Source organism: Pongo pygmaeus, chromosome 11, assembly GCF_028885625.2.
Source record: "Pongo pygmaeus isolate AG05252 chromosome 11, NHGRI_mPonPyg2-v2.0_pri, whole genome shotgun sequence".
NCBI classification, from domain to species: Eukaryota; Metazoa; Chordata; class Mammalia; order Primates; family Hominidae; genus Pongo; species Pongo pygmaeus.
In genome coordinates this window covers 70,299,293-70,327,188 of record NC_072384.2, presented here as the reverse complement: position 1 = coordinate 70,327,188, position 27,896 = coordinate 70,299,293, and the positions used below count along the sequence as shown (strand labels likewise).

At 48.6% G+C, this 27,896-nt stretch overlaps 2 protein-coding genes and 1 long non-coding RNA gene across 3 annotated transcripts in view; 2 read left to right on the top strand and 1 right to left on the bottom strand.

Moving 5' to 3' along the window:
- Positions 1–294: 294 nt before the first annotated feature.
- On the bottom strand, positions 295–3,502 carry SP5 (Sp5 transcription factor). Its single transcript, XM_054476986.1, has 3 exons — positions 3,423–3,502; positions 2,819–3,224; positions 295–2,114 (listed from the first exon to the last, which is right to left on the bottom strand). The coding sequence occupies exons 2-3, from the start codon at positions 2,867–2,869 to the stop codon at positions 969–971; spliced, it is 1,197 nt and encodes a 398-aa protein (XP_054332961.1). The 5' UTR covers positions 2,870–3,224; positions 3,423–3,502; the 3' UTR covers positions 295–968.
- Positions 3,503–3,799: 297 nt separating this feature from the next.
- Positions 3,800–5,950, top strand: LOC129031118 (uncharacterized). Its single transcript, XM_054476985.1, has one exon. It carries the CDS (start codon positions 3,924–3,926, stop codon positions 4,722–4,724), a length of 801 nt encoding a protein of 266 aa, XP_054332960.1. The 5' UTR covers positions 3,800–3,923; the 3' UTR covers positions 4,725–5,950.
- Positions 5,951–6,381: 431 nt separating this feature from the next.
- Positions 6,382–27,896, top strand: part of LOC134737739 (uncharacterized) — a 75,156-nt gene continuing 53,641 nt past the window's right edge. The window contains exon 1 of the long non-coding RNA XR_010122933.1: positions 6,382–6,525. This is a non-coding gene — a long non-coding RNA (uncharacterized LOC134737739). The remainder of the gene's footprint in view (positions 6,526–27,896) is intronic.

Genomic DNA, 27,896 nt, shown 5'->3' with positions numbered 1-27,896 from the left:
AAAGTCTCACCTGTGAACAGATTCTCGCGCCTCTAATACCTCTCTTAACACCAGCATAGTTGTGACCTGTCCCGAGAGTACCAACAAATAGAAAGCCACAGGGAATTCGTCAGGTAAAAACAAACTTGGAAGAGAAACAGTCTCGGGTGAATCCTAAGGCCGCATGAGAAACTCAAGTTGTGATTGGAAAATCTTGCCCTACCTCTTTAGCACAAAACGGAATTGCCTGCCTTTTCCCATTCCTGAACCCAACACATTTGCCCAGATCCTTCCAAACCAAAGAAGCCTCCGACACAGGCAGACTATAGGAACCATCAAATTCCTGGGGAAACCCGACCGCTTAGTACAGCCTCCCAGAAGAAGAAAAGATCAAATGAGACCGGCTCAGCGGGGTCTTCCTGTAGTGACCCCTGAGTTAACGTATTTATTTTCACGCTGCAACTGCTGATCACTTTACAGAGACATATCATGCTGTAGCTCTGCATGGAGCTGAAGACAAAAGCAACATTTTTATTAATGTTATAATTATTATAATTATCTTTAACAAAGCTATTAAATAACCTGTACAAAGCCCAAACCGGTCCTAGCGAAAACCCGAGCACTATTTCAAATCTCCCAACTTCCTTTCGCTTCAATTCAGCAGCATTTCCTATATACAAGGCCAGCCCAGGGTAGTCCCCCAAAACTGTAGGTCTCCCTGACGGTGGGAACGGTTTAGAGTTTGGAACCGCCCTGGCGTAAGGCAGAGCTCCCAATTATAATCCAAATGCCCCATCCCCAACCCCACCTCCCCGCTCCTGGGAACTGGGTCCCTATATCCGAGGGCAGGGGAAGTTGGGAGCCTGGCTCCATTTTGGGAGGCAGGCAACGGAGAGGGTCCGTCTGCTGAGTCTCCTCTCCGCCAGCTGCCCACAGGTCCCCGGATTTCCCGCAGAGGTGCTGGGAAGGGGATCCACCTCCGGGAGGGCTCACAGGTCCCGCGCGTCCTCCCGCTTAACCCCGGCCTCAGCGACTTTGAGCTTCTTATTCTGGTGAGTCTTGACGTGCTTCGCGAGGTGGTCGCTGCGCATGAAGCGCTTGCCGCACTCGGGACAGGCGAAGCGCTTCTCGCCCGTGTGAGTCCGCAGGTGCCGCTGCAGCTCGTCCGAGCGCGTGAAGCTCTTCCCGCAGAAGAGCCAGTTGCACACGAAGGGTCGCTCGCCCGTGTGCCAGCGCAGGTGCGCCTTCAGGTGCGACGTCTTCCCGTACACCTTGCCGCAGCCCGGCACGTGGCACACGTGCTGCTTCTTCTTGCCCGGCTCCGCCTCGGGGGCGCCGCCCGCCGCCTGGCAGTTGGGACAGCGGCAGCGGCGGCACCTCCTGGCCGTGGCCGCCAGGGGGGCCTTGGTCTGCAGCAGCGCGGCGATCTGGCTCTGGTACTGTGCAAAGTCCGACGGGCCCAACACCAGGCCTCTTTGCAGGGCGGCTGCGGCCGCAGCAGCAGCGGCCGCAGAGGCGGGGAAGCGGGGGGCGTGGGGGCCCCCGGCACAGGCGCCGGAGAGGCCGCTTCCCGGAACCCCGGAGGCCCCCGGCCCGGCGCCCGCCTGCGGGATGCTCCACCACGGGAGGTCGTCGGGGGCCGGGTTGGGTGACAACTGGCGGCAGGTGGGCGGCGGGGGCGGCGGTGGCGGCGGAGGCAGCAGGTTGGAGTAGCCTGGCGGGAGCGCGGCCTGCGCCGCGTAGGGCACGTAGGCGGGCGCGCAGCTGGCGGGCAGAGCCGCCATACTCGAGGGCAGCATCTTGACCGGCGAAAACTCATAGGGGTACGAGGGGTCGGCGGGGGGTGTGAGGGGAAGCTCGTGCGCAGCCCCGAAGGACGGCTGCAGGTGCGTCTTCTGTGGCGTCAGCCCCAGGCTGGGGTGCGGGGGCGGCAGTGCGCCTGGCGAGTGCGCCGGCATGTCGGCGGTCCACGGGTGGAAGAGCCTGGAGGGTGAGCCCAGCGCGGGGTCGTAGGGCACCTGCAGGAAGTCCGGGGGCGCCGTCGCGCCCGGCTGGCCGATGCGGCTACAGGTGGCGGCCAGCAATGCCAAGGGCGAGTGCTTGCCTAGGTCCGGGGAGGCGCTGGGGGTGCGGTCCTGCATAGGCGGCGAGGGAGGGCGGAGAAGAGACAAAAGGTTAGCTCCAAGCGCGGACTCCGGGCCAGCCCGCCGCCCCCACGCCCGCTATTATACTGCTACCCCTCCTCCGTCCCGGCCGTCCCTCCCATCCCTCCCCCGCCACCGCACCCCACGCACGCACCCACCGGCCGCGGGAAACTTTTGGTGCCTGTGCTACCTGAACGTGGGACCCGCGAGCGCTTCTTGCTAAACTACTTGGTGCACTGAGACGCCATCCAGCCTTAGAGGAAGCAGGCGCGAAGTGGGAGGGGGAGGCATCCGACGGGCCGCTCCCGGCTCCGTGGTCAGTAAGAGTCGGGAAACACCCACAACCCCGCCGCCCAGCCGCTCTCCCTCCCATCTTTTAAGCTCTCTTGTCCTCACTGCCTTCGCGCTCCTCCCTGGCCCGCCCCAGGCTGAAATCAGCAGGAGGGCCCAGCAGGGTGAGCTCCGGTCCTGTTCTCGGCCAGCCGGGCACCTCCGAACAACCCCGGATCCACGCGTCCCTCCCGCAAAGGCCACACCGGATTAGGTGTGAAGTTGGCGTGAGCACCCCTACGCCTGGCTCCGGCTGCACCCATCGGCGGGGTTCCCTTTGAGGTTCAAGGTGCACAGAGTACCAGGAGAGAGCCGGACACGGCCCTTTCCACCTTTCTCCCGCCCCCTCCGGGCTCGGCCCTGACCTGGAGAAAGGCCTGCAGCGAGTCGTTCCGGAGGACGGCCACCGCGGCCATGGCTACGGCTTGCAGGCCCCTGGCTGCGGAGCGGGACGCCGCCGCCGAGGCATGGACACCCGAAGGCGAGGACGAAGGGCCGCCCAGCCTGCCTCCCTGGCGCCTGCTCTGCGCGCCGGGGCTCTCCCCGCCCTCGCCCCTCGCCGCGCCCCGCTCTCTCGCCCCGCGCGCGGTCTGAGCGCTTCAGGATCACCTCCAAGAATTTGATAAGGACTTTGCTGGGCCGCCAGCCAGTCAGAGGGAAGATTTATGGCTTTGAAGTTTGCCGCTACCCAATCATCAAAGAATAGCGGCTCTTTCAGAAGCGAAAGCAAATCCTTTGAATCCACAAAGCTCCTATGGTGTGTTTGTTGGTCTGGATAAAAGAACTGATTATTAGGGGGGATGGGAAGGGAGGAGATAAAGGCGGGACAATTAATGAAGTAATCACTATGTGGGAAATGTATATACACAAATAATTGGATTTTCCTGATCAAAGGGGGCCTTGCCGCCTGGAGACCCGCGCTTGGGTTGCTTGAGACACTCTTCCCGCCCCCCCAACACACACACACACTTGCAATTAAAGATTTGCAGCGAGGCAGCGCCCAAAGTGACAAAGTGTCTTTGTTATCTCTGGAAAAATCTGCCTTCGGCTTCCAGGCGCCGGACCTTGAGACTGGAAAGAGTGTAACTCTCCTCTGTATTTATTTGCACACCCTGCACCCGCGCCGCACACGCACCCGCCCGCGCACACAGCGGTCCCAAGCGAGATCCCCGGTGGGGCGTGGGACCGATAGCGTCCGGCCCGCCGCGTGTCCCCCGCCCGCCGCGGTGGGGCCGAGGGCAGGGCTGTGACCTGGGGCGGGGCCTGGCGGCCGCCCAGCGCAGCGTTGGGTGGCGCCCACGCTTCAGGGCCGCCCGCCTGACGAGCGACCGGGGCTCTCCTGGGACGTTCCTGCTGGCGACCTAGAAGTTTTCCTCAGGCCACAACTTTTGCAGAGTGGACCTGGGAAAAACACCCGCGCCGCACATACCCTCAAAGCTGAGCTTGGCAGGACACCCAAGGCGACCCGTCATGCCCACCCGAAGGGAAGAAGCTGTGCTCTCCCGCCCCCTTCTCCCTAGGCCAGCCTGGACGCCCAGGAGGCCCGGGCTGGGCTGTGGGGGTCCGAAAGCCCCAGCGCTGCTGGTGATTTCTCGCCCAGAGCCCCGCCAAGCCAGCGCGCGCTCTCGCAAGCCTGGCAGACCAGAAACTACTGGAAAAAAGGCGAGGTCGAGAAAGCCTGGTTGTTGTGGTCCCACAAACCACAAATCATACGAGAGAGGATCCCGAAGAGGGGAGAAAAGTCAGTACAAACTTGTTCCTGTCACCTTTGGGAAGAAAAAGTTCCTCACCAGGCGCGGGGCGTGCTTTGCCCTGGGCAGGGTCGCGCTTGCAGGGGCTTGGGTGACCCCCATCCCTCCCTGGCCGCTCACCTCCTGCGGAGAAGGGCCGTCCGCCTCCTCCTGGCCCAGGGCGCAGGGCGCGTCCTGCCCCGGCACTGCGGACCCCAGGATCGCTTCCCCCGGGCGCGCGGGCGGGGAAGGAGGAAGAGGCGGGCGGGGAACCGCGGGGTCCTCACCGCCCTGGGGCATTAGGGGCGCGGAACCGCGTTGGAGGCCTCGCGGCCCCGGCTCGCGAGACCGCACTGCGGAGTGGCCGCGGGAGCTCGGCCAACTCCTCTCCCCCACCCACCTCCTGTCGGACACAGTCTCCACTCTCCAGGCCGCCGGCCGTGGGGGAACCCCTAATCAGTTCGCGCCCGGCCTCTCTGCCCGTCTTCCTCACGGGAACCGCACCACGACCGGGACGGACGGGAGAGGACGGACGGGGTGACCTATCTCCCGATGCAGCGTCAGAGGTTAGCCTAACCACAACGGACTCGGAGTCTGGACTGTATAAGGATGCCCTCCGCACTTCCATCAGGGGTCGGGGATGCGATGTCTCCGGGCCCACCTTCTCCCACGCCCAGGGCGCGCCTGCGGAATGAGAATATCGTACTGAAGACGAGTGGGCTGCTTGCGACCCAAATACAATGGGCCCCTCGCACATCCTGCACTCGCACGCCCCCTTCTCCCCCAACGAATTGTCCCCTCTAAAACGCGAGCGGCGACCACACAGCTTGGCCGACCCGATCTGGCTTCTGAAGATGAGGTCGGCTGCTCTGGGAGCGGAGAAGGGGAGAGAGCTTAGTGGTTTCATCCGAGGCCTGGCCAACCTGCTCCTTCCCACGCTCCCGTCCAGGATTTGAGTCTTGGAGAAGCGTGGGACCCGAGGGAGCTCTTTCCTGGATCAAGTCGGAGGCCAGGGAGCCCCTTGGCACACACTCGCGCCTGCACATGCTCGCACCCTCGAAGCGATCTGGTTCCTTAGCGCTGGTTTCCTCTCCAGCTCCTTTGAGCTCTTCGAAGTCCCCTTTCCCAGGGAGGCGGGCAGGGCCAGGCTAAGCAGGATGGAAGGCAGCCCTTTTTGTTGAATCTGATAGCTACTTTCCCAAAAAGGCCAGAAAAGCCATTTCACATCTCCATAGTTATAGGAATAAACTTTTTCTCCAAGATGCTCCCATTAGCCAATTAAACCATCAGTGGGCCAACAGGGTCAAAGTTAGTGGCTTGGTGGTTAAAAGCTCGGAGTCCGAGCTCTCTGAAGACTTTTTTCCCGTCTTGCCACTTTCTAGTTGGTGACCTTGGCAAGCAAGGTACTCAGCCGCTGTGTACCTCAGTTTTGCGATTTGTAAAATGGGAGTTACAATAGTGCATTCCTTGTAGAGTGGCTATAGGTTTAAGAGTTAATATACGCAAGGTCTTTAGGACTGTGCTGAGCGCGCAGAAGGCCCTCTCTTGAGTGGTCGCAGTTGGCTGCTCTCGGCCTCATCTCCGTTTGTGAAAACCCACCCAGATTCCGGTCCTCCCAGGCCCCAGCTGAAGTTTGGAGAGAGGCTTTGCCGAATAGCTCTTTAGTCTCCCCCAACCCCCTTGGCCCTCGGAGCTCCCGGAAAAAGTTCTTAATGAAGTAATGTTGAGAGCGTCCATTAAAAATGCAATGCTGGGAGATCAAAGTACAATATTTATTTTAGAAATTTGTTGCAATCACCAAGAGATACAGGTATCAAGGCCAAATGTCAGTTCCATTACACAAAGCCCCGCGCCCAGGAAGAGCGTGTGGCTGCTCTGCCATAATATAAAGAGACATCAAAGACTGAGCGCGCTGCAAAAGTGCGCAGCTGTGGGGGAGGAAGTAAGCCCAGGAGGGCCAGGCGCGCCCCAGACAGCGCGGGGGCTGCGGGGGCGGGGGTCAGTTCAAAGAGGTATCCGCTGGGGCGCGAGTTCACAGGAGGGAAGATTTAATGGGCTTTCTTTTGTTGGTGGGTGTGTTTGCGCACGGTGGACCCAGGAACTCCTATGTGGTCCTCCTGCCTCGGGGCGGAGATGGGGGTGGGGTGGGAGCTGCGAATGTGGAGCAAACTTTAACCGTGGCGGGGGGCGGGGAGGTTGAATACCAGTCTCCTGGCGGCGGCTGGCACAGCGGAGCTGCTCTCCAAGCAACGGGGTTCCCAGGCTGGGAAGTTTGCATTGCAGTTTCTTTGCGGGCGGGCGGCGAGCGCCGACTGCATGCCACCTGCGAGAGGAAGAGGCCGGTAGGTGAACCCGCAGCGACACTTGCGCAGGGGACAGACCAGCTCTGCGCGCTCTGGGATTAACTCTGGGGTTGCTACTTCGAGCCCAAGCTTGGTACCTCGCCTCGGGCATTTTCTTGCAGCAAGAAGGGACGCACGCCTCTGGCATAAATCCAACCAGATAGTCACCCCTCTCCAGCTGATTTTTTAAAAATCTAGATATTATTTAGATCATTTCAGCAAATTCTTAATGCTTTGGCCTTTCACGGTAAGATGTTGCTTAATCGGCTGGATCTCCCCCCTCCTTGCCAAGGAGACTCAACTTTGCAATTGCCCAAATCTGCCTAGTTAAATCATTGCTATACTAAAGGTTCTGGGAGGGTGGGGACAGAATTTCCCCCGTGCTAATGCGGCACTGAATCGCAGGAGGCTGCCCATGCATTTCTTCAGTCATCTACAACCAAGAATTCTCAGAGCAGTCCCTCGGCAGCCTTTTGAAGCTGTGCTAGAGCAGAAAGCTTCTATTGTTCTCATCTCTCAACAAGGAAAGGATCAAACTTTGCCTCTTCAATTTGAAAGATTTTTTTTATGGTGGTGGGGGGAGGGATTGCAATCTGATACTCAAAGTTAACTTTGAGGATTTGGAGTCGTCTCCCAGTTTAAGCTGCACATCAAATCACAGATGCCCTAACGCCTGCGTCTCAAGTCGGGGGCACTTCATCATTAATACGGTGGAGTAGTCAGTCACAAGCAATTATAATGAGGGTAACCTAGCCTGGTGACCGAGCTAGTTTACTTTCCAAGGAAATGGGACCATTTCCTCAACTGGAATCCTTGAATTAATTTTAAACTTAAACTTCCAAATTGGATCAGTATACAATACTGGTTGTAGAAGTAGGAGGAATTTTTAAAAATCTCATCTAATTCTCCCTCATTTGGTGGGAGGAGGAAACAGCATTTTTATGATATGTATCCTGCCTGCACAACGCTGTGAGCTTCAGTAGATGCTCAATGAATGCTCATTGATGTTGGGTGGTGGAGTGGAATTGTGTGTACCAATGTCATCTGCGTAATGACTGGTGCCACAGAGCACACAAAGGTAGTAGGAAGTCAGAGAGGATTGGTGAGGGCTGGGGTGGTCAAGGGAGGCTTTATCAAGGAGCTGGGGTTTGGAGGAGACTTTAAGGACCTACAGAATTTTAACTTTAGTTAACTTTAGTGCAAAGAAAGGAAGAAGATGAAGGGGAAAGGGACAGCAGAAGAAAGAGAATTCCACTTCAGTGAAAAGTTGAACAACAATGAAGTTTTGGGCCTTTGATCTGTTGGTGTGGACATGGTGGGGCCAGATGAGAGAAGTCAGAACAAGGAGTTTGCCCCCATGCTGTATACATTATAGTAGGAACTCCTAAGCAGGTAAATAATGTGAGTTAAATTCCATTTCTGAAAGCTTCTTCCCTAGAAGGACTGGCTTGCAGAGTCTGGAAGGATAGATGCAAATGCAGTTACCTAGGTGTAAGATGGTGAAAGTTTTGATTGGGAACTGGTGGCAGTAGTGAAAGGATGACTCAGCATTTTAAAGGGGAAAAAGAGCAAAATTTGGTGACAGGTTGGAATAAGACATTAAATAAAGGGGGCACTCAAAAGAACTTCTCTTTTGAGCAAATGGTGCTGGGACAACTGCATATCAACATGTAAAACAATGAAATTGGACCCTTTCCTTACAACACACACACAAATTAACGCTAATCATAGATTTAAATGTAAGAGTTAAACTCTAACGCTCTTAGAAGAAAACAAAGGAGGCTGGGCATGGTGGCTCACACCTGTAATCCCAGCACTTTGGGAGGCCGAATCACAAGGTCGGGAGGCCGAATCACAAGGTCAGGAGTTCGAGACCAGCCTGGCCAACATGGTGAAACCCTGTCTCTACTAAAAATACAAAAAAATTAGCTGGGCATAGTGGCGGATGCCTGTAATCCCAGCTACTCAGGAGGCTGATGCAGGAGAATTGCTTGAACCTGAGACGCGGAGGTTGCTGTAAGCCAAGATCATGCCACTGCACTACAGCCCGGGTGACAGAGTGAGACTCCATCTCAAAAAAAAAAAAAAAAAAAAAAAAAAAAAAGGAGTAAATCCTCATGACCTTAGTTAGGCAAAACCTTCTTAGATGTGACACCAAAAGCACAAATGACGAAAGAAAAAATGTTACATTGAACTTCACCACATTTAAAACTTTTGTGCTTTAATGAACACTGTCAAGAAAGTGAAGACAACTCACAGAATCAGAGAAATCATTTGCAAATTATATATCTAATAAAGGAACCCTTGCAACTCAACAGTAAAAAGACAACCCAATTTAAAACTGGATAAAGGATTTGGATAAACATTTTCCCAAGGAAGATATACAAGTGGCCAATAAACACATGAAAAGAAACCCAACATCATTATAGCCATCACTGAAAAGCAAATTAAAACCACAATGAGAGGAACCCCTTCACACCTACTAGGATGACTAGATTATAGAAAAGATAGTAAGTGTTAGTAAGGATGTGGAGAACTGGAACCCTTATACATTGCTAATAGGAATGTAAAATGGTACAGAAAACAATTGAAAAACAATGTGGCAATTCCTCAAAATGTTGAACATGGAATTATAATTCTCTTGCTAGGTAGGTACAAAGAGAATGGAAAATATACATCCACATAAAGAGTTGTACATGAATGTTCATAGCAGCATTATTCATAATAGCCAAAAGTTGGAAACCTAGATGTCCATCCCCTGATAAATGGATCATATGTGATACATCTATGTAAAGGAATATTATTCAGCTATAAAAAGGGATGAAGTACCGACACATGTTACAATATGGATGAACCTTGAAAACATGCTAAAGGAAGCCAGTCACAAAAGTCACTTATTTTATGTTTCCATGTATATGAAATGTCTGGAATAGAAAAATCCAGGGACGGAAAGCACATTAGTAGCTGCTAGGGACTTGGGGTGGGGGAAGAGGGAATGACTGCCAATGGGTAAGGCTTTTTGGTAGGGGTAAAAATATCTTCAAATCAATTGTAGTGATGGTTATACAACTCTGTGAATGTACTAAAAAAAATTGTACAGTTTAAATGGATGAATTATATGATACGATATGATATGTAATTCTATTTCAATAAAGCTGTTTAAAAATAACATCAAAAGGACCCCAAGGTTTTAGCCTGTGCAGCAGGAGGAATAGCTCAGTTGCTGACAAAAGCAGGAGAACAAGGAAAAGAGACAGTTGGGAGTTAAGCAGAAGGACTGAATTCAGGGTGGGCTGTTGAATCTAAGATTTTGACTGGCTGCTCATGAAGAAATGCCTGCAGAAAGCTGTAAATGCCAGCAGTGGCAGTGAGTCTGATGGACAAGGCTAAAGAGAAGACTCATGAACTTTTGGTAAGTAGGGAGGGCTGAAAAAGTGAGCTCATAAGAGTGAGTGGAGATCAAACAGGTAGAGAAAAGCTACAACAGGATTTGGAGAGAATGCACAAATATAAGATAAACAGAGGAAGAGAAGCCATCAAAGCAGCCCAAGAAAAAAAGGGTGAGAGAGGCAGGAGAAAACACAGAGAGTAGGGGTGGGAGGATGAGCAAGACCAATGTGCCTGCCCAGGCTGGGGAAGGCGGTGGAGAGGGCCGCGTGGTGAGCAACAGGAAGAGTCTATTTGCTGGAGAGGAAGCCTTGAGGGTCCATTCGCAGAGCCGAGGTGGGGAAGAAGGCAGAAGATTCGAGTTTAAGAAGCAGTGAGAACAGATAGCAGGGCAAGAAAAAAGTTATGTTTGTGTTTTAGGACCTGGTAAAAAGGGGGAAGTGGTAGGTAGGGAGCCTAGAAACTGGCCATTTGCAGTGGAGTGTGGGTGTTTCCATTAATGAGGAGAGGAACTTCTTTTTCCCAGCCTGGGGTGAAGCAAGTATATCCCCAGGACAGAACTTCTGAGCTGGGGGGAGTGAAACAAACTCAAGGAGAAGCTGCTGCTTTATTGGTTTGAAAGGACAAGGGCGCAGTCGTTGCTGGGAGTGAAAAGGGTGGTCGCACATTCAAAAGGCAGTAGGAAACTGTGACAGGTCAGCCACGCCCTTCTCTTCCACTCTGCTGCCATTTGTATTCCCTTAGATAAGAAGGTAAGGAGAATGGGCTGGGTGCAGTGGCTCATGCCTGTAATCCCAGCACTTTGGGAGGTGGAGGTGGACGGATCACTTGAGGTCAGGAGTTCGAGACTAGCCTGGCCAACATGGTGAAATCCCCTCTCTACTAAAAATACAAAAAATTTAGCCAGACATGGTGGTGGGTGCCTATAATCCCAGCTACTTGGGAGGCTCAGGCAGGAGAATCGTTTGAATCCAGGAGGCGATGGTTGCAGTGAGCCGAGATCATGCCACTGCACTCCAGCCTAGGCGACAGAGTGAGACTCCATCTCAAAAAAAGAAAAAAAAAAGGTAAGGAGAGCAGGTGCCGTGATCTGGAGCAAAGGGAGGAGTCCTGGGTGCCACCTGCCTCCCATGGCAGGGAGGTCCTCTGGTAAACCTGCTTAGACATGCACAGTTGCTTTCAACAGTACTGCCATGGACACGGATGATCTTTAGGTACAGACAAGGCCTCCTTACAACAGACACATGTTAGGAAAAGGTAGTGCCAAAATTCCTTTATTAAGTATATATTTTCCTATTTAGTCATTAATATTCATGTTTCAAAATGACCCTGTAGCAAGTACCACTTGATGTGAGAAGGAATCAAGGCAGGTTCATGGATAAGGCATGAACTTAAGGTCATGGCAGGAGCCTGCAGAAGCTCACAGTACTGTGGCCTTGTACTCTGTGGCTGTGTCATCTATCTTTCTTTCTAGGCACAAGAAACCAAATCTTTACTGAGTGTGGTGGAAGAATGCCCAGGTGAGCACAGACACAGTGCCAGGTGCTGCAGAGGACCCGATACAAAGAGTCACTGCGCCCTCAGAGAGTTTAGAATCCAGCCCTGAGAAAAAAAGAGGTCATGGGGAGCACAGGTGGGTCCCACAATCTTGGGAAGAATACTGTTGGCTGCAAGGGCCTGGCAGCTATCTATGACTCATGAAGAAACAGGTCCAGTGAAGTAACGTGGCTCCTTGAGATCACAGAGTGAAAGAACTGAGTCTCACATACATTATTTGAGACAGGTTCTCTCTCTGTCACCCAGGTTGGGGGGCAGTGGTACAATCTCGGCTCACTGCAACCTCCATCTTTTGGGCTCAAGCAATCCTCCCACCTCAGCCTCCCTAGTAGCTAGGACCACAGGCATGTGCCAGCACATCCAGCTAACTTGTTTTTTATTTTCTCGTGGAGACAGGGTCTCCCTATGTGGCTCAAGCTGGTCTCAAACTCCTGGGCTCAAGTAATTCTCCCGCCTTGGCCTCCCAAAATGTTAGGATTATGGATGTGAGCCACCACACCCAGCTTCATCATTTTTCCAGTGAACATTTTTCTAGGGAACATGAGTACTGAAAGAAAAGATTCTCCATGTACTGTTACCCCTCTGTGGTGGCATTTATTTCCTAAAAAGAAATGAATGTGATAAATCTTTCTTTTAGGCTGAGCAATAATGTTTCACATATAAAATCTTGAAATTTGATCTGGATTATAGCAATAAACTAAAACATGCATAAATATATAGGAGAATTACTTTGGATACAAACCCAACAAAGAATTAATGAAAAACATTGTCATATATCAAGAAATGCAAATAAAGTCTGAAACCCCCATTTCCACCCCTCTAAGTCTAGCACCCCTAGATGGAGGTGGGGGTTGGCTAACTTAGGCTGGAGAGACGCATGCTGGTGAGGTCATGGGTTTGCTCTGGTTTGTTGGTAGTGGTCTCTTGGGGGTCACAGCCTGTGCGCTGTCTCCCACCCAGTGTGCTTGTTTGACCATGTGGTTGGACGACCATGCTGCTGCTGCCAATCACAGCATGGAGTCTCATGGAATCCTCTCAATGACTCTATTTTATAGATGGGTAATTTGCCCAAGATCCCACATCTTGTTCTTGGAATTGAGTGCAGGTAATGTTACTCCAGAGGGCAACCTTTTAACCATCAGATTAGAGTGCCTCCTTGGGTGAGTGCAAATCTCTTTCTATTATTGGAAAAACAATGAAACACGTATGTCAGTCTGTGGTGGAATTATTAAATATGAAGTCTGGGATATTTACTGGCCACATTACAGGTTGTTTATTATTTGCCTCATGGTGAAAATGTCGGTCCCACATGAGATGTTTGTTATCTGGTTTTACCCAAGAGAAATATGGGTCTTGACCTCAAGGATTATAGTTCAGATCCATGATGACTTTTTCTTTCACTTCTAGAGTACTCTTTTCTTCCCCCCACCCCTTGCCCCAAGCCACCAGGGGGCACACAGAATTGGCCATTTACCTTGGAAAATTTAAGGCACCAATTTTAAGGATATGGATAAATATCAGTCCAGTATCTTTAGAGGTACAGCTGGGAATAGACTAACACTAATATCAGGTGTCTGTCCCCATTTCCATTTAAAAGATCATCTCTACTTCCTTTAGGACTGACAAGTGTCTCACCCATGGGCCTTTTGGTCTTCGGGAGGCAATGCCCTTTTTATTTGTGTTTCAGTGTCATGGTGTAGTTTCAAGCTGGATCTGTCCTCTTTCCTCTGCACCTTCCCCTGCAGAATCACAGAGATAGATCCTCCCTTCCAGGGCACCAGCACCAATCCCCCTTTGCCTTTGTTCTCTTCTCCTTCTCTAGGCTTTATTCATGGCTGCTCCCTGATGCCCTTCTCATTTGTTATTTTTTAAAGGTTTCCCTAGGTAACTGCTACAAGAAGCTCTAAACCTGCACCAGAATCTCTGCTTATCTCTTGTTTATTACGTCATTAGGGCTCATTCACAGTGAACAGAACCCATTCTACCTGGTTTAAGAGAAAGGGACTTATTATAAGATATTTAATGTCTAGGCCAGGCGTAGTGGCTCATGCCTGTAATCCCAGCACTTTGGGAGGCCAAGGTGGGTGGATCACCTGAGGTCAGGAGTTTGAGACCAGCCTGGCCAACATAGTGAAACCCCGTCTCTACTAAAAATACAAAAATTAGCTGAGCATGGTGGTGCACATCTATAGTTCCAGCTATTCGGGAAGCTGAAGTAGGAGAATCACTTGAATTTGGGAGGCAGAGGTTGCAGTGAGCCAAGATTGCGCCACTGCACTCCAGCCTGGGTGACAGTGAGACTCTGTCTCAAAAAAAAAAAAAAAAAAAAAAAAAAAATTTAATGTCTTTCAGAATGACTGGAGGGCAGAAGAAACAGAATTGCTACTGAGCTTTCAGGCATGACTCCCAGTGCCACATCACAGACTTAGGTTGACAAGGGAGCTGCTGCTCCCACCAGGATCAGGAGATTGTGGAATCAGAAAGCTGCCTGCCTCCTGGGAAGCCATAGTGACAGCTGCCCAGCTTCAGACTCATGCCACCTCTACTGTTATCAAACTGAACTTGGGTCTGCCCACCTAGCGCAGCAAAGCCAAACATTGACACTGGGATTGCAGCAAGAGAAGTGAGGCATTTATTACAGGATGCCAAGCAAGAAGGACTGGGCAGCTAAAGCTTATGACCTGAACTCCCAGATGGTTTGCAGTTAAGGGTTTTTAAAGGCAGGGAGGAAGATGTTATAGGCTGCTATGGTTTGGCTTTGTGTCCCCACCCAAATCTCATGTCGAACTGTAATTCCCATTGTTGGGGGAGGGACCTGGTGGGAGGTGATTGGATCATGGGGGTAGACTTCCCCCTTGCTGTTCTCATGGTAGTGAGTTCTCACAAGATCTGGTTGTTTAAATATGTGTAGCACTTCCCCCTTTGTTTTCTCTCGCCTGCTCTACCATGGTAGGGCATGCTTGCTTCCCCTTTGCCTTCTGCCATGATTGTAAGTTTCTTGAGACCTTCCAGCCATACTTCCTGTCTAGCTCACAGAACTGTGAATCAATTACACTTCTTTTCTTCATAAATTACATAGTCTCAGATGTCTTGCTCTGTCACCCAGGCTGGAGTGCAATGTCGCGATCTTGGCTCACTGCAACCTCCACCTCCCTGGTTCAAGCGATTTAACTGTCTCAGCCTCCTGAGTAGCTGAGATTACATGCACGCGCCACCATGCCTGGCTAATTTTTGTATTTTTAGTAAAGACTGGTTTTCACCATGTTGGTCAGGCTGGTCTCGAACTCCTGACCTCGTGATCCATCTGCCTCGGCCTCCCAAAGTGCTGTGATTACAGGCATGAGCCACCATGCCCAGCCCCTTCAGGTACTTCTTTATAGCAGTGTGAGAATAGACTAACACACAGGCAAAATTATAAATCAGTTCTCACACTGCTATAAAGAACTACCCGAGACTGGGTAATTTATGAAGAAAAGAGGTTTAATTGATTCACAGTTCTGCCAAGAACTGAGTTTGAACTTGAACCAATTTAAAAACACCAATCAGAAATCTTGGGAAGACAAATTGGTTTGTAAAGTGGGAAGAGGGGAGGTGTTTCCTGGGCATGTATTTATTTTGAAGCTCTAGTGGGACGTTCCTGAGGGGATATCAAGGAGGCAGTTAGTAATTCAGAGCTGGAACTCTAGAGAAAAGTGAAGCTGGAGACAGATTTGGGAGTCATGTGAGAGAGAGGTAGTCAAGGGAGTGCACATTGTAGGAACTCAATAAATGTTGGTTGAATGACATAACCCCATCACAGCTGGGACCAGACTGGCTAAACCATAATTAGTGTTTGTAGTGAGCAGAAAGAGCACATTGGTTTTTGGCCATAAAGGAGAAGTGAGGTTCTAGGAATGGAGACCAGGAATTAACATGAAGCAACTGCATAATTAGCAAATGTAGCAGATATTTGGATTGGTTCATTTCAGCTATTCCAATCTCTTTCTAAGACAGAAAACAAAAAAAGTATATTTTCCAGATTCCCTTGCAGCTAGGGTTCCATATATAATATTTAGATCATACCCATCAGATGTAGCATACCAAATTTGGAAAGCAGAAGTAAACAGTTGTAAGGCAAGAACTGTGCTTTGGCTGTTCCTACTAGTAAGCACAGTGGTGATACCTTTGGTTTTTCTATGACAGATGTAACAGGTCCTAAGTCCCAGCCCTATATTCATAGTTGTCAAGAGATAAGACACATATCATGGTATTGAGATGGAGTAGGGACCCCCCAGCATGGAAATAAAGGAAAATCTTGAGTTCCTTTAAGGGTAATTCCAGGCACCTGGCTAGAGCTCAGAAGTAAATGAGCAATTGGATAAGCGAGAATGTAATTGTCGCTTAAAGTAATAGCCAAGGAAGTTAGAGTCATAAGAATGTTTGGTTCCCTGTAGAAACTAAAAATAACCTTTTTTTTTTTTTTTTTTTTTCAGATAGAGTCTTGCTCTGTCCCCCAGGCTGAAGTGCAATGGCGCCATCTTGGCTCACTGCAATTTCCGCCTCTTTGGTTCAAGCAATTCTCCTGCCTCAGCCTCCTGAGTAGCTGGGATTAACGGGCACCAGTCAACATGCCCGGCTAATTTTTGCATTTTAGTAGAGACGGGGTTTCACCATGTTGGCCAGGCTGGTCTTGAACTCCCGACCTCGTGATCCTTCTGCCTCAGCCTCCCAAAGTGCTGGGATTACAGGTGTGAGCCACCGCACCTGGCAAAAGTCACCTCTTAATATATGTCCTTGAGTTGTTTTTTAGAAACCTGGAACCCCACAAAATGGATCCCCTGGCATGCAGACCTCAGTCAGATAAGGGGGAACTGAGGACTGAACTCTGACCACTGTTCCTTGTTTCAGATTTCTTCCTAAGGGGCCTGGAGGAGGTCACACCCACAAGCCAGAGCTAACATTCTTCTTACTGATTCCAAATTTTTAGATGAAGCTTCGCCTCCTTAACCAATTGCAAATAAGAAAATCTTAGAATTTACCTATGACCTGTGGGCCCCCTTTGAGATGTTCCACCTTTTTAGGTCAAACCAATGTATATATAGCCCAGGATCCAACATGTGAGGGAAGAAGCCTTCAGGTGACCCAGCCTCCAGCTGTTGGAGCCACCATAGCTGAGATGCCAGATATCATGGAGCAGAGATGAGCCATCCTCTCTGCACAGTCCAAATTCTTGACCCAGAAAATCCATGAGCACAATGAAATGGCTTTTGTTTTACTCCACTAAGTATAGGGTGGTTTGCTATATAGCAATAAGGAATCAAAACACCCCTCACATTCATGTTGCTTATTATCTGATGGTTATCTTTCACTGTTACCAAGCAGCTCATATTTTTATCTTGCTCAAAAAACCTTAAATGGTTCCCCCATTGAATATGGAATTAATTATATGTTCTTTAGGCTTGCATTCAAGATCCTGCTCAGTTTTGAATCTTACTACCTTATCTTTCACTTTAACCCGCTACTCACTTTCAATCCACTTGTACCGTATATCAGATCTTCACTGGGCCACGACTGATGCCTTCCTATCCCTGTGCCCTTTCACCAGCACTGGCCTTTTGCTTGAAATTGTCGTTTTCTATATTTACCAAATTCCTAGCTATCCTTCCTTCAAGCTCGGTGCAAATCTCACATCCTGTAAGACTTTGTTGCCCAATGTGGTAGCCAGTAGCCACATGTGGCTATTTACATTTAAAATAGCACTGATTAAAATCTAAAGTTTAGTTCCTCAGTCTCACTGGCCACTTTCAGTGCTCAGGGGCCACATCCCACTGAACAGCACTGTCTTTTTAGCTTTTCCTTTCTCAACTAATCTCTCCTTCTCCCATATAACCTTAAAAATGCATTTTTAGCAATTTTGACCTGAATATTTTTGAGGATTGTGTAATCCAAATCCATAAAATTACAGATACACCTTGGCTTTCTACCATTCTAGTGCACTGCTCTGTAAATGGGAGGTGGCTCAAATATTAATTGAGTTGGGAGGAAGCAGTGGTTAATCTCTATACTATACTAACGGGTCTGGGTGAAATGACCTCTTATGATCTTTTCCAGTAAAATATTCAACAAACAACATAAGTCTGTTATCTTCAACAATGTATAATCTACCAGGATAGCTATTTTTTAAATCACAGATGATTTGGGAGGAAGGTCTCTTGAGAGGAGCATTCTGCCATTCTGGTATAGCTGTTTCTGTTCTCTCCAGCAGCTATTTTAGGTGTTTAATTATTTTAGAGTGTGTGCTTGCATGTGTTTTGTCTCAATGTATGCCAGTTTTTTGCCTAGTCCTCCTGACGTCTTAATCTATCTGCCAACGCTACATGCCATCAAGCCAAGGAAGAATTTCCTTCTCACTGTTGCTTCTCTGACCAAGGAAGACATAAGCACAACCAATCACCAGACTGATGAAATTCCTTCCAGTTTCAGAAAAGATTATCACCAATCCCTAAATTATTAAATTCATACTAATAAAGCACAAAAATTGAATTCTAACATTATATGCTATGTGACAAGACTACTTGATTGTATGTATGTGTAATTATTTTCAAGTTAACCATCTAAATTTTACCTGTACAAGAAAGCAGTTATTAGGCATGTGATAGATGCACTGTGTTAATTAACGTGGCCTTTCACAAGCCCTGTAGAGATAGCCCTTGATGGTGTTCATATATCACATGATGATGTGTTCATGTTAACAGTGTTGACTGTTTTCGTTTCCCTTCACTCACAGCCCGAGAGTGAGCTCCTCTTAAACCTGAGACATTTTTGAGGTTGAGGGTAATATTTACTTAATCTAAACGTTCTATTTTATTATTTTATCATTAGTTTTTGAGACAGAGTCTTGCTCTGTCACCCAGGCTGGAGTACAGTGGTGTAATCTTGGCTCACTGCAACCTCCACCTCCTGGGCTCAAGCAATTCTCGTGCCTCAGCCTCCCGAGTAGCTGGGAGTACAGATGCCCGCCACCATGCATGGCTAATTTTGTATTTTTAGTAGAAACAAGGTTTCACCATGTTGGCCAGGCTGGTCTCAAACTCCTGGCCTCAAGTGATCCACCCACCTCGGCCTTCTCCCAAAGTGCTGGGGTTACAGGCGTGAGCTACCGCACCTGGCTTAAACATTCTGTTTTAAATATAAAAACCTGGCCTCTGTAACAGAAGCCCCTTTTCAGTTACTCAATAACCTTACTTTTATCTAACAGTAATAAATGGGAATTTATCTGGAATAGATGCCGAAAATCAGGTCATTGCTCTTTGGTTTTGGATTTCATGACTTTTGGATACCTTTGGGCCTCTCTCCTAACTTAGCTGTCACTTTAGAATAATTTCTTTTTTGAGATGGAGTCTCTCTCTGTCGCCTAGGCTGGAGTGCAATGGCGTGATCTCGGCTCACTGCAACCTCTGCCTCCAATCCACCCTCCTCGGCCTCCCAAAGTGCTGGGATTACAGGCGTGAGCCACTCCACCTGGCCAAGAATGATTATTATTTCAGCCACAATGACAACATTTTGTGCTTATTTTGTTAGGATGTGTTTTTAAGATGCAGAAAGCAAGCCAGGCGCAGTGGCTCACACCTGTAATCCTGGTACTTTGGGAGGATGAGGTGGGTGGATCACCTGAGGTCAGGAGTTTGAGGCCAGCCTGGCAAACATGGTGAAACCCCGTCTCTACGAAAAATACAAAAATTAACCAAGCATGGTGGCAAGTGCCTATAATCCCAGCTACTCGGGAGGCTGAGGCAGGAGAATCGCTTGAATCCGGGAGGCAGAGGTTGCAGTGAGCCGAGATTGCACCACTACACTCCAGCCTGGGCAACAAGAGCGAAACTCCATCTTAAATAAACATAAATAAATAAATAAATAAATAAATAAATAAGTGCCTTTGGGGCTGAGGCAAAGCAGAACTCCAGCAGGGGCATCTCACTGTGGCCCACAGCAGGTCAGTCACCCTTCTCCCATCCCCAGTACTTGCTGAGGGTGAGGCCACCGTCTGTTTCTTTACCAGGGAGTGTCTGCCAAGTGAGTGGTGCCCTGGACGCACATCCCAGGACCAGGAGGGGGTGTTAATAACTTTCCACATAATTAGCCACAATAGCAATATCACTCTTCAGACCTCAACAGCTTAAGAATATGATGGCTTACATTTAGATCTAAAAGGGAGAACCATATAAAACACCTGTGTATTTTATTTTCTACTAACCTAATTAATAATTGACAAACATGTATATTGCTGTGCACTCTTGGCATAGCATGAAGAGTTAACATTGTTTTCTTCTAAAAGCTGTACAAGAAACCATAGAGGCTTTAACTTTCCTGTTTTTGATGATAAACTAGTAAGAAGTTCAGCGCTCTCTGTGAGCCCACAGGCAGAGATGTGTGACCATAGCAAGGCTCTTGACAATGCATTTTCGTCACCTGTGAAATAAGGGACAAATTTTCTTCCTGCCTGCTTTTCTTTCTGGATTCCAACAATACAGTAATAACATAATTTTTCCTTATATGTGAAGTTTGAGAAGGCTTTTTCCCCTTTTTATTTTTTATTTTTTATTTTTTTTGAGATGGAGTCTTGCTCTGTTGCCAGGCTGGAGTGCAGTGGCACCATCTCAGCTCACTACAGCCTCTGCCTCCCTGGTTCAAGTGATTCTCCTGCCTCAGACTCCCGAGTAGCTGGGACTACAGGCGTGTGCCACCACGCCCAGCTAATTTTTGTATTTTTAGTAGAGACGGGGTTTCACCATGTTGGCCAGGATGGTCTCGATCTCTTGACCTCATGATCCACCTGCCTCGGCCTTCCAAAGTGCTGGGATTACAGGTGTGAGCCACTGGCCAGTTTTTTTCCCCTTTAAAAAATGTTGTTAATTGTGGTTATAAAAAAAAAACCCACAAAAAATTGACCATCTTAACCATTTCTTAACCATTTCAGTAGTGTTAAGTATATTCACATTGTTGTGTAACTAATCTCTAGAACGTTTTCATCTGGCAAAATGAGAACTCTGTACTCGTTAAACAATAACTCCCTCTTTCTCCTCCTACCCCCAGCCCTTGGCAACCACCATTCTACTTCCTGTTCCTATGAATTTGACACTCCAGACACCTCATATAAGGGGAATCATACGGTATTCATCCCTTTGCGTCTGGCTGATTTCACTTAGCATCATGTCCTCAAGGTTCCTCTAGGTTGTATTGCACATCAGGATTTCCTTTTTTTTTTTGAGATGAAGTCTCACTCTTGTCCCCCAGGCTGGAGTGCAATGGAGCGATCTCAGCTCACTGCAAACTCCGCCTCCCGGGTTCAAGCGATTCTCCGGCCTCAGCCTCCTGAGTAGCTGGAATTACAGACACAGACGACTGCCACCATGGCTGGCTAACTTTTGTATTTTTAGTAGAAACGGGGTTTCACCATGTTGGCCAGGCTGGTCTCGAACTCCTGACCTCAGGTGATCCGCCCGCCTTGGCCTCCCAAAGTAATCCCAAAGATTACAGGCATGAGCCACCACACCCAGCCAGGGTTTCCTTCCTTTTTAAGCCTGAAATCAAGACAGTGTGTGTTTTTTGTTTTTTTTTTTTTTAAAGAAACCTTGCTCCTGGAGGTAGATAAGATGATAACATTTTAGGTTAGAGATAGGCCTGGAAGGTAGATAAGATTATAGTATTTTAGGCTAGAGATAGACATGGAAATCCAATTTGAGGGCCAGAGAAGTTACTCATAGAAAGCCACCCCGAAGGTGAGTGTAGGTGCCTAGGTCAGAAACCAGGGTCTGAGGACATTCAGAGGAAGTACTTTTTCTGCCACATGAGGAGATGAGGGGCTGCACTACAGGTAATCCAAAAAGAAAAATTACAGGGTTTAAAATAGCATTAGAGAGAAGGGAAAATAGCCTTGGTTGTGCAGGACAACACAATGTGCACCTGGGGATGTGCGGCAGCCAGCCAGGTGAGGGGTTAGAATATAAGGAGGGGGTGGGGGTAGAGGAAAGACTGATATGGGGAAGGGAGAAGTTAAAGGGAGAGAAAATTAGGAGAGGAGGGAAGGAGAGGGAAGGATGGGAACTTAGCGATGGTGGAAGACCCAGGCTTTATAAAAGTGCTAGTGACCTGGCTCTGTGGCTCACGCTTATAATCCCAGCATTTTGGGAGGCCCAGGCAGGAGGATCACTTGAAATCAGGAGCTTGAGAACAGCTTGGGCAATATAATAAGACTCTGTCTCAACAAAAATTTAAAAAGTTAGCTGGGTGTGGTGGCACATGCCTGTAGTCCCAGCTACTGCAGAGGCTGAGATGGGAGGATCCCTTGAGCCCAGGAGTTGGAGAGCACAGTGAGCTATAATCATGCCCCCTGTATTTCAGCCTAGGGGACAGAGCAACCTTATCTCCAAAAACTGAAAAAAACTTTTTAAGTGCTAGTGAATAAAAATTACTCTTGCCCTATAGCAGCTAAATCCTATTTACTTCAGGCCCACCTCCTTCAATAAGCTAAGTTTAGTGAAAAAGCATGGAATTCTCTAGTGTCCCCGACTCCTACCTGTCCACTGATGCTTGAAATACCTGAAAGTAGGACAATGGCTTTCAGGCAGTGGAGAGAAGTCTTAAATTGCACATGCCTTGCTGAGGTAACAGATTGATTGGCACTCTGGCCCTTTAGAGTATAATCAACCAGCCTTCAACAAGTGTAAATGATTTTTATCAGAAACTTCTGGGAAGGAGAGTGAGCGGAACAGGTGGGTTGCTGGATTGCTAAAAAGGGAGCTACTGTATTCATGCAGGAGGGAACCACGGGGGAAGCCAAATCAAAGACACCTGCACTATGGCTTGATCTCAGCCTCATTTGTCTGCGGTGGTGGTAGGCCTGGGTGGCAGACCTGCTGTGGCCAGACAATATGAATGTGAATCCATAGATTAGATTTGCATGATTTATGATGATCTTATTTTCTTAACCCAGTTCGTTTCTTTAACAAGGAAGCTTTGTCTCAGATGATTCATGAATAGCAATATCAGGCAACACATAATATGTATGTTTTATAGACACCCAGAATGTACTCACGCACACCCATGGAAACCTTAACTGGATGTTCATTTATTTTGAGAGACTTCGTTTTCTGAGAACTAATTCTTCAGAGACTTGCAGAAGAGAGCAGAAGCCACCTTTATGATGGACACAATTTTCTTTCTCTCCTCTGTTCAGCTCCTGGCTGCCTATGAACCTATCAGGCTCATTTCCATATCAAAGAGGAGGCAGGAAAATACTCCCCTGACCGACATAAAAAGACACATTACTGCAGATTGTCTAAGAACTTGTTTTTTTTTTTTTTTGGCCAAAATTGGCAAGTTATTCACAGTAATAGGTGAGTCAGATGACAATAGTGTTTAAGAGAACAAAGCCACTCATCAGGACCCTGACCCCAAGTCTGCCCCAAGGCAGGTCCCCAGCTGCCAGAACATCTCTGCACACTGGCAGCCAAAAGGCTATAAAAAAAGAAAAAGAGGCGGCCAGGAAGTCTGCCACTCACCCAGATGCAGCGACCAGAACATTCATTCCAGGGCTGCTCTGCAGCTGCCCAGGCAGCTCCGTGGGTGGCCACTCTGCTAACGTGGGAGCACACGTGGCTCCCATCTGATGAGCAGTCTCAGGGAAGCTGGGGGCTTCAGACACCCAATGTCTATTTCCCTCTTTGATTTGAGACTCTTCTGGAGCTCTTGGAGACTTCCAGCAGAAACCTGAGCTGCCGGCTGCCAAGAATCAGCAGTGGATTTCTCGACCTGCTCTTAATCAATACCGATTGAATAACCCCTTTGAAAACATTCACATACATGGGGTACAAGGTGGTACCTTTGTGTATGAGACTGTTCTGGAGACGGCTTATCACCCAGCAAATCAGTGTTGGCCTTCTGGGACTCAGCGACACTTTCTACGAGGCTATGGTAAGAGAGTAAATAGAAAAGGCCCTGAAACTGGACCTGGTGACTAGGGCTTCCAGGAGGGGAAAAAGGTCTTTTTTTTTTTTTTTTTGAGACGGAGTTTCGCTCTTGTTGCCCAGGCTGGAGTGCAATGGTGCCATCTCAGCTCACCGCAACCTCTGCCTCTTGGGGTTCAAGCGACTCTCCTGCCTCAGCCTCCTGAGTAGCTGGGATTACAGGCATGTGCCATCATGCCCGGCTAATTTTGTATTTTTAGTAGAGATGGGGTTTTCCCATGTTGGTCAGGCTGGTCTCCAACTCCCAACCTCAAGTGATCAGCCCGCCTTGGTCTCCCAAACTGTTGGGATTACAGACGTGAACCACCAAATCCAGCGGGAAAAAGGTCTTAATGCAGGAGCTGGGATCCCTCTGTGGGCATCTGGGCTCCGACTTCCGCAGGCAACACCAGCAAGGAGCCCAGCCAAACCAGCACATTGGGGATTGACGCTGCTGATTGCTGATCACACCTCCTGCTGTAGGACACCCCCCACGGTCCCCAACCCCCGTAAGTAATGTGGATATGTCTGGGGTCCCGGCCTCTCAGTGGTCTGTCTTCTGCCAGGTGACAGCTAGGAACCTCATAAACGGCCTCGTGCATTCTATCAGAGGCTTTTGAAGACAACATCTCAACTCAAAAGAGTGTCTCCATCTTTAGGGATTCCCACAGAGGTGCTTAACTCTGGCTGTAGGTGAGAATTATTTGGGGAGATTTTCAAACCTAATGCCACCCAGGCCCCACCCACACTAATTAAATCAGAATCTGTGAGGCTCAGGCATGGGCTTTTTAAAATATACTTTTATTTTGAAATACAGATTTGTAGGAAGTTGCAAAAATAGAGATGTCCCATGTATCCTTCATTCAGGCTCCCCCAGTGATTACATCTGAGGTATCTATAGTACAATATTAAAACCAGGACGTCGCTGGGTGCAGTGGCTCATGCCTGTAATCCCAGCACTTTGGGAGGCTGAGGTGGACAGATTGTTTGAGGTCAGGAGTTTGAGACCAGCTTGGTCAACATTTCAAACCCCTGTCTCTATTAAAAATACAAAAATTAGCCAGATGTGGTGGCGGGTGCCTGTAATCCCAGCTACTCAGGAGGCTGAGGCAGGACAATCGCTTGAACCTGGGAGGCAGAGGTTGTGGTGAGCCAAGATCGCACCACCGCACTCCAGCCTGGGAGACAGAGCAAGACTCTGTCTCAAAAAAAAAACAAAAAAACCAACCAAACAAAAAAATACCACATCTGTGTTGGTGCACTGTGTATGGTTCCTGCCATTTTATGATACATGCAATTTTGTTGTTTTGTTGTGTAACCACCACCACGGTCAGGACCCAGACTATTCCATCCTTGCAAGACTCCTTCCTGTTGCCCCTTTACCCTCTATAGTCATACCCACTCTCCATGTTCCACCATCCCTAACCCCTGGTAATGCTAATCTGTTCTTCATCTCTCTAATTTTGTCATTTTGAGGTTGTCATACAAACGAGATTTTCCAGCATGTGACCTTCTGAGACGGGCTCTTTTCACTGAATATAATTCCCTGTGAGCTGTTCAAAGTTGTGTGCATCTGTCTTTGGGCCTTGTTATTGCTACATGGTATTCCATTGTACAGAGCTGCTACAGTTTACCCATTCACCTACTGATGGGCATATTGGGACAAACTTGGACTAGGTGGAGAAGTGAAAACATAGATATTCGAATACCAAATGTCCCCGTGTTTCCAGTTTGGGGCTATTACAAATAAAGCTGCTATAAACATTCATGCACATTTTCTTCTTTTTCTTTCTTTCTTTGTTCCTTCCTTCCTTTCTTTTTTTCTCTCTCTCTTTTTCTTTCTTTTCTTTCTCTCTCTCTCTCTTTGTTTTTTTTTTGATGGAGTCTTGCTCTGTTGCCCAGGCTGGAGTGCAGATGGCTCACTGCAATCTCCGCCTCCCGGGTTCAAGCGATCTCCCCCTTCAGCCTCCTGAGTAGCTGGGATTACAGGCCCCCGCCACCATGCCTGGCTAATTTTTTGTATTTTTAGTAGAGACGGAGTTTCACTGTGTTAGCCAGGATGGTCCCGATCTCCTGACCTCGTGATCCGCCTGCCTTGGCCTCCCAAAGTGCTGGGATTACAGGTGTGAGCCACCACACCTGTTTCATTTTTTTAAAGCTTCTCCGGTGATTCCAATGAGAAGCAGGGCTAAGAACCCTTGGACTAGGTGGGGAAGTGAAAAACGTAGATATTTGAATACCAAATGTCCCAAACATTTCTTAAATCCCTTGTGTGAGCTTGTGCTGTGTGGTAGGGAGTGTATCAGAGTAAATAAGAGCCTGCGTGCTGCTGCTCATCTATAAAGTGGGCAGCAACACCAACTTCATTGTATTGGGTTTGTTTTTTTTTTTTTTTTTTGTGTGTGTGTGTGATGGAGTCTCGCTCTGTCCCCCAGGCTGGAGTGCAATGGTGTGATTTCGGCACACTGCAACCTCCACCTCTTGGGTTCAAGCGCTTCTCCTGCCTCAGCCTCCCAAGTAGCTGGGATTACAGGCACCCACCATCATGCCTGGCTAATATTCTTTGTATTTTTGTAGAGATGGGGTTTCACCATGTTGGCCAGGCTGGTCTTGAACTCCTGATCTCAGGTGATCTGCCCACCTCGGCCTCCCAAAGTGCTGGGATTACAGGTGTGAGCCACTGTGCCTGGCAGCTCATTGTATCGTTGTGAGCATGCAATGAATATAACGTACATAGATACTTAGAACACAGCTCGGCAAGTGCTAGTGCTTATTATTATTGTGTTGGAAACTGAACTTAAGTCTTGTTGATTCCTGGCCTAAAACTCCTCAGTGGCTATTGCAATAATCACCTGGGGTCCTACGTGCAAGCTTTCATTAGCTCGTATATCGTGAAACTTTGAGGGGGCTGAAGTCTGAGGGTGGGCGCCACTTCCTCCTGAGAAACTTCTGTTGGTTTTAGCCCCTTTGCTGTGCTCCACAACACCCTAGCGTGGCTGTTCCTTTTATGACACTTCCTCCTGGATATTGAAGTTGCCTCTTTTTGTGTCTGTCTTCATCTGTATGTGCACTGTGGGCTCCTTGGGGGCAGGGATGTGTGTCTTGTTCACATTTTATCTGGTACTTGGCATAGTGCTTGATAGTAGGTCCTCATTAAACAGATGATGAATGGATGAACAAATGAATGACCCCAGGGTCCCGTTAGTGTGTGTGGCAGGAGAGGATTTCACCCCCAGTGAGTTCCCTGAGGAGGTCCTGGTTTGCTCCTTACTCAGGGCGGTGGAGGCTAAGGAAGCCTGAGCAGAAGGCAGAGCCTTGGGTGGTCACTGACTTCTCCCTGCTAGGGGTTTCCAGCTGTCAGGTTGACAGTGAGCACTCGGAGGGAAGCACTACAGCCTGGGAGGACGTGCACAAGGTTACCACCACAGGCCTCACCGAGGTGGTAGGAGCAGAGCAAGTCTGGGCTTCAGTTGGCAGAGGCAAGGTCAAGCGGTGTGAGTGCCATAACCTCTCTGCACCTGGCTTTAGTGATACGCAAAATGTGGACAGTTGGTGTTATACCTTAGGCACAGGTTCTGGAGGCAGACTGCCTGGGGGTGAATCCCAGCCCCTGCACTTCCTACTTCGTGACTTTGGACACTTAACCTCTCTCTCTGTGCCTCATTTTCTCATCTACAAAATAGGCATAATCGCAATATCTACCCTATAGGGTTATGAGGATTAAAACAGCTCCTAAATGTAAAGGACTTAGAGCAATGCACAAAATTAATGTCAATTACATTTTTAAAATGCACAAAAAATACAATGAGCATAAAGGAATGCTGTGGGAATGAAATAGAAGGAAAGCGGAGTCATGTTGCCTATGATTCTGGCAAGGCTCCCTGAAGATTTTGCTGCTGTTTTAGTCTAGATTTAAAATTCCACAGCCAGATAAATATCCAGAAAATAGTGACGCTGTAGCAGGGAGCTGTTGGACACCGTGTAACTGATCTGCTCAGGCGGGACCAGAAGCCGTCACCATCTGATGTCTGTCTTGTGGCTACATGAAAGGAAGTTGGGGGTATGAGTCCAGTTCCTAGTGGACAGGTGTTTGAAACTCCGTGCCATCCTTAGAATTGGCACCCTTGGTGAGGCCTCCACAGACAGGAGAGGATTAAGTCGAGAGGAGACCAAATTGCTCTTCCACCTGGAGCTGGTGGCCTCAGCAGGACAGGGCTGAGGCTCAGTGACAGAGAGTGGGCGGCTAGAGTTAAAACCTTCACTTTTGCTTATGTTCTGTTTTGCAGAGAAATCTCAAGTTCTGGTCCCCAGAGCAGTCAATCCAACAACTTTCATAGCTGCTGTCATATTCACACAATACTTCCATCTGGCCACAAGTGTTTCAAAGAATCAGATGCATCGCTTGTATTATCAAAAGAATAATGTAATTAATGCAAAGTTTTA

Bases quoted from the DNA above. Each gene is read 5' to 3' on its own strand.
- SP5 (XM_054476986.1), bottom strand. From the start codon at position 2,869: ATGGCCGCGGTGGCCGTCCTCCGGAACGACTCGCTGCAGGCCTTTCTC. The intron at 2,115-2,818 runs GTCAGGGCCGAG...CCGCCTATGCAG, and splicing joins CGCTGCAGGCCTTTCTCCAG to GACCGCACCCCCAGCGCCTC.
- LOC129031118 (XM_054476985.1), top strand. From the start codon at position 3,924: ATGCCCACCCGAAGGGAAGAAGCTGTGCTCTCCCGCCCCCTTCTCCCT.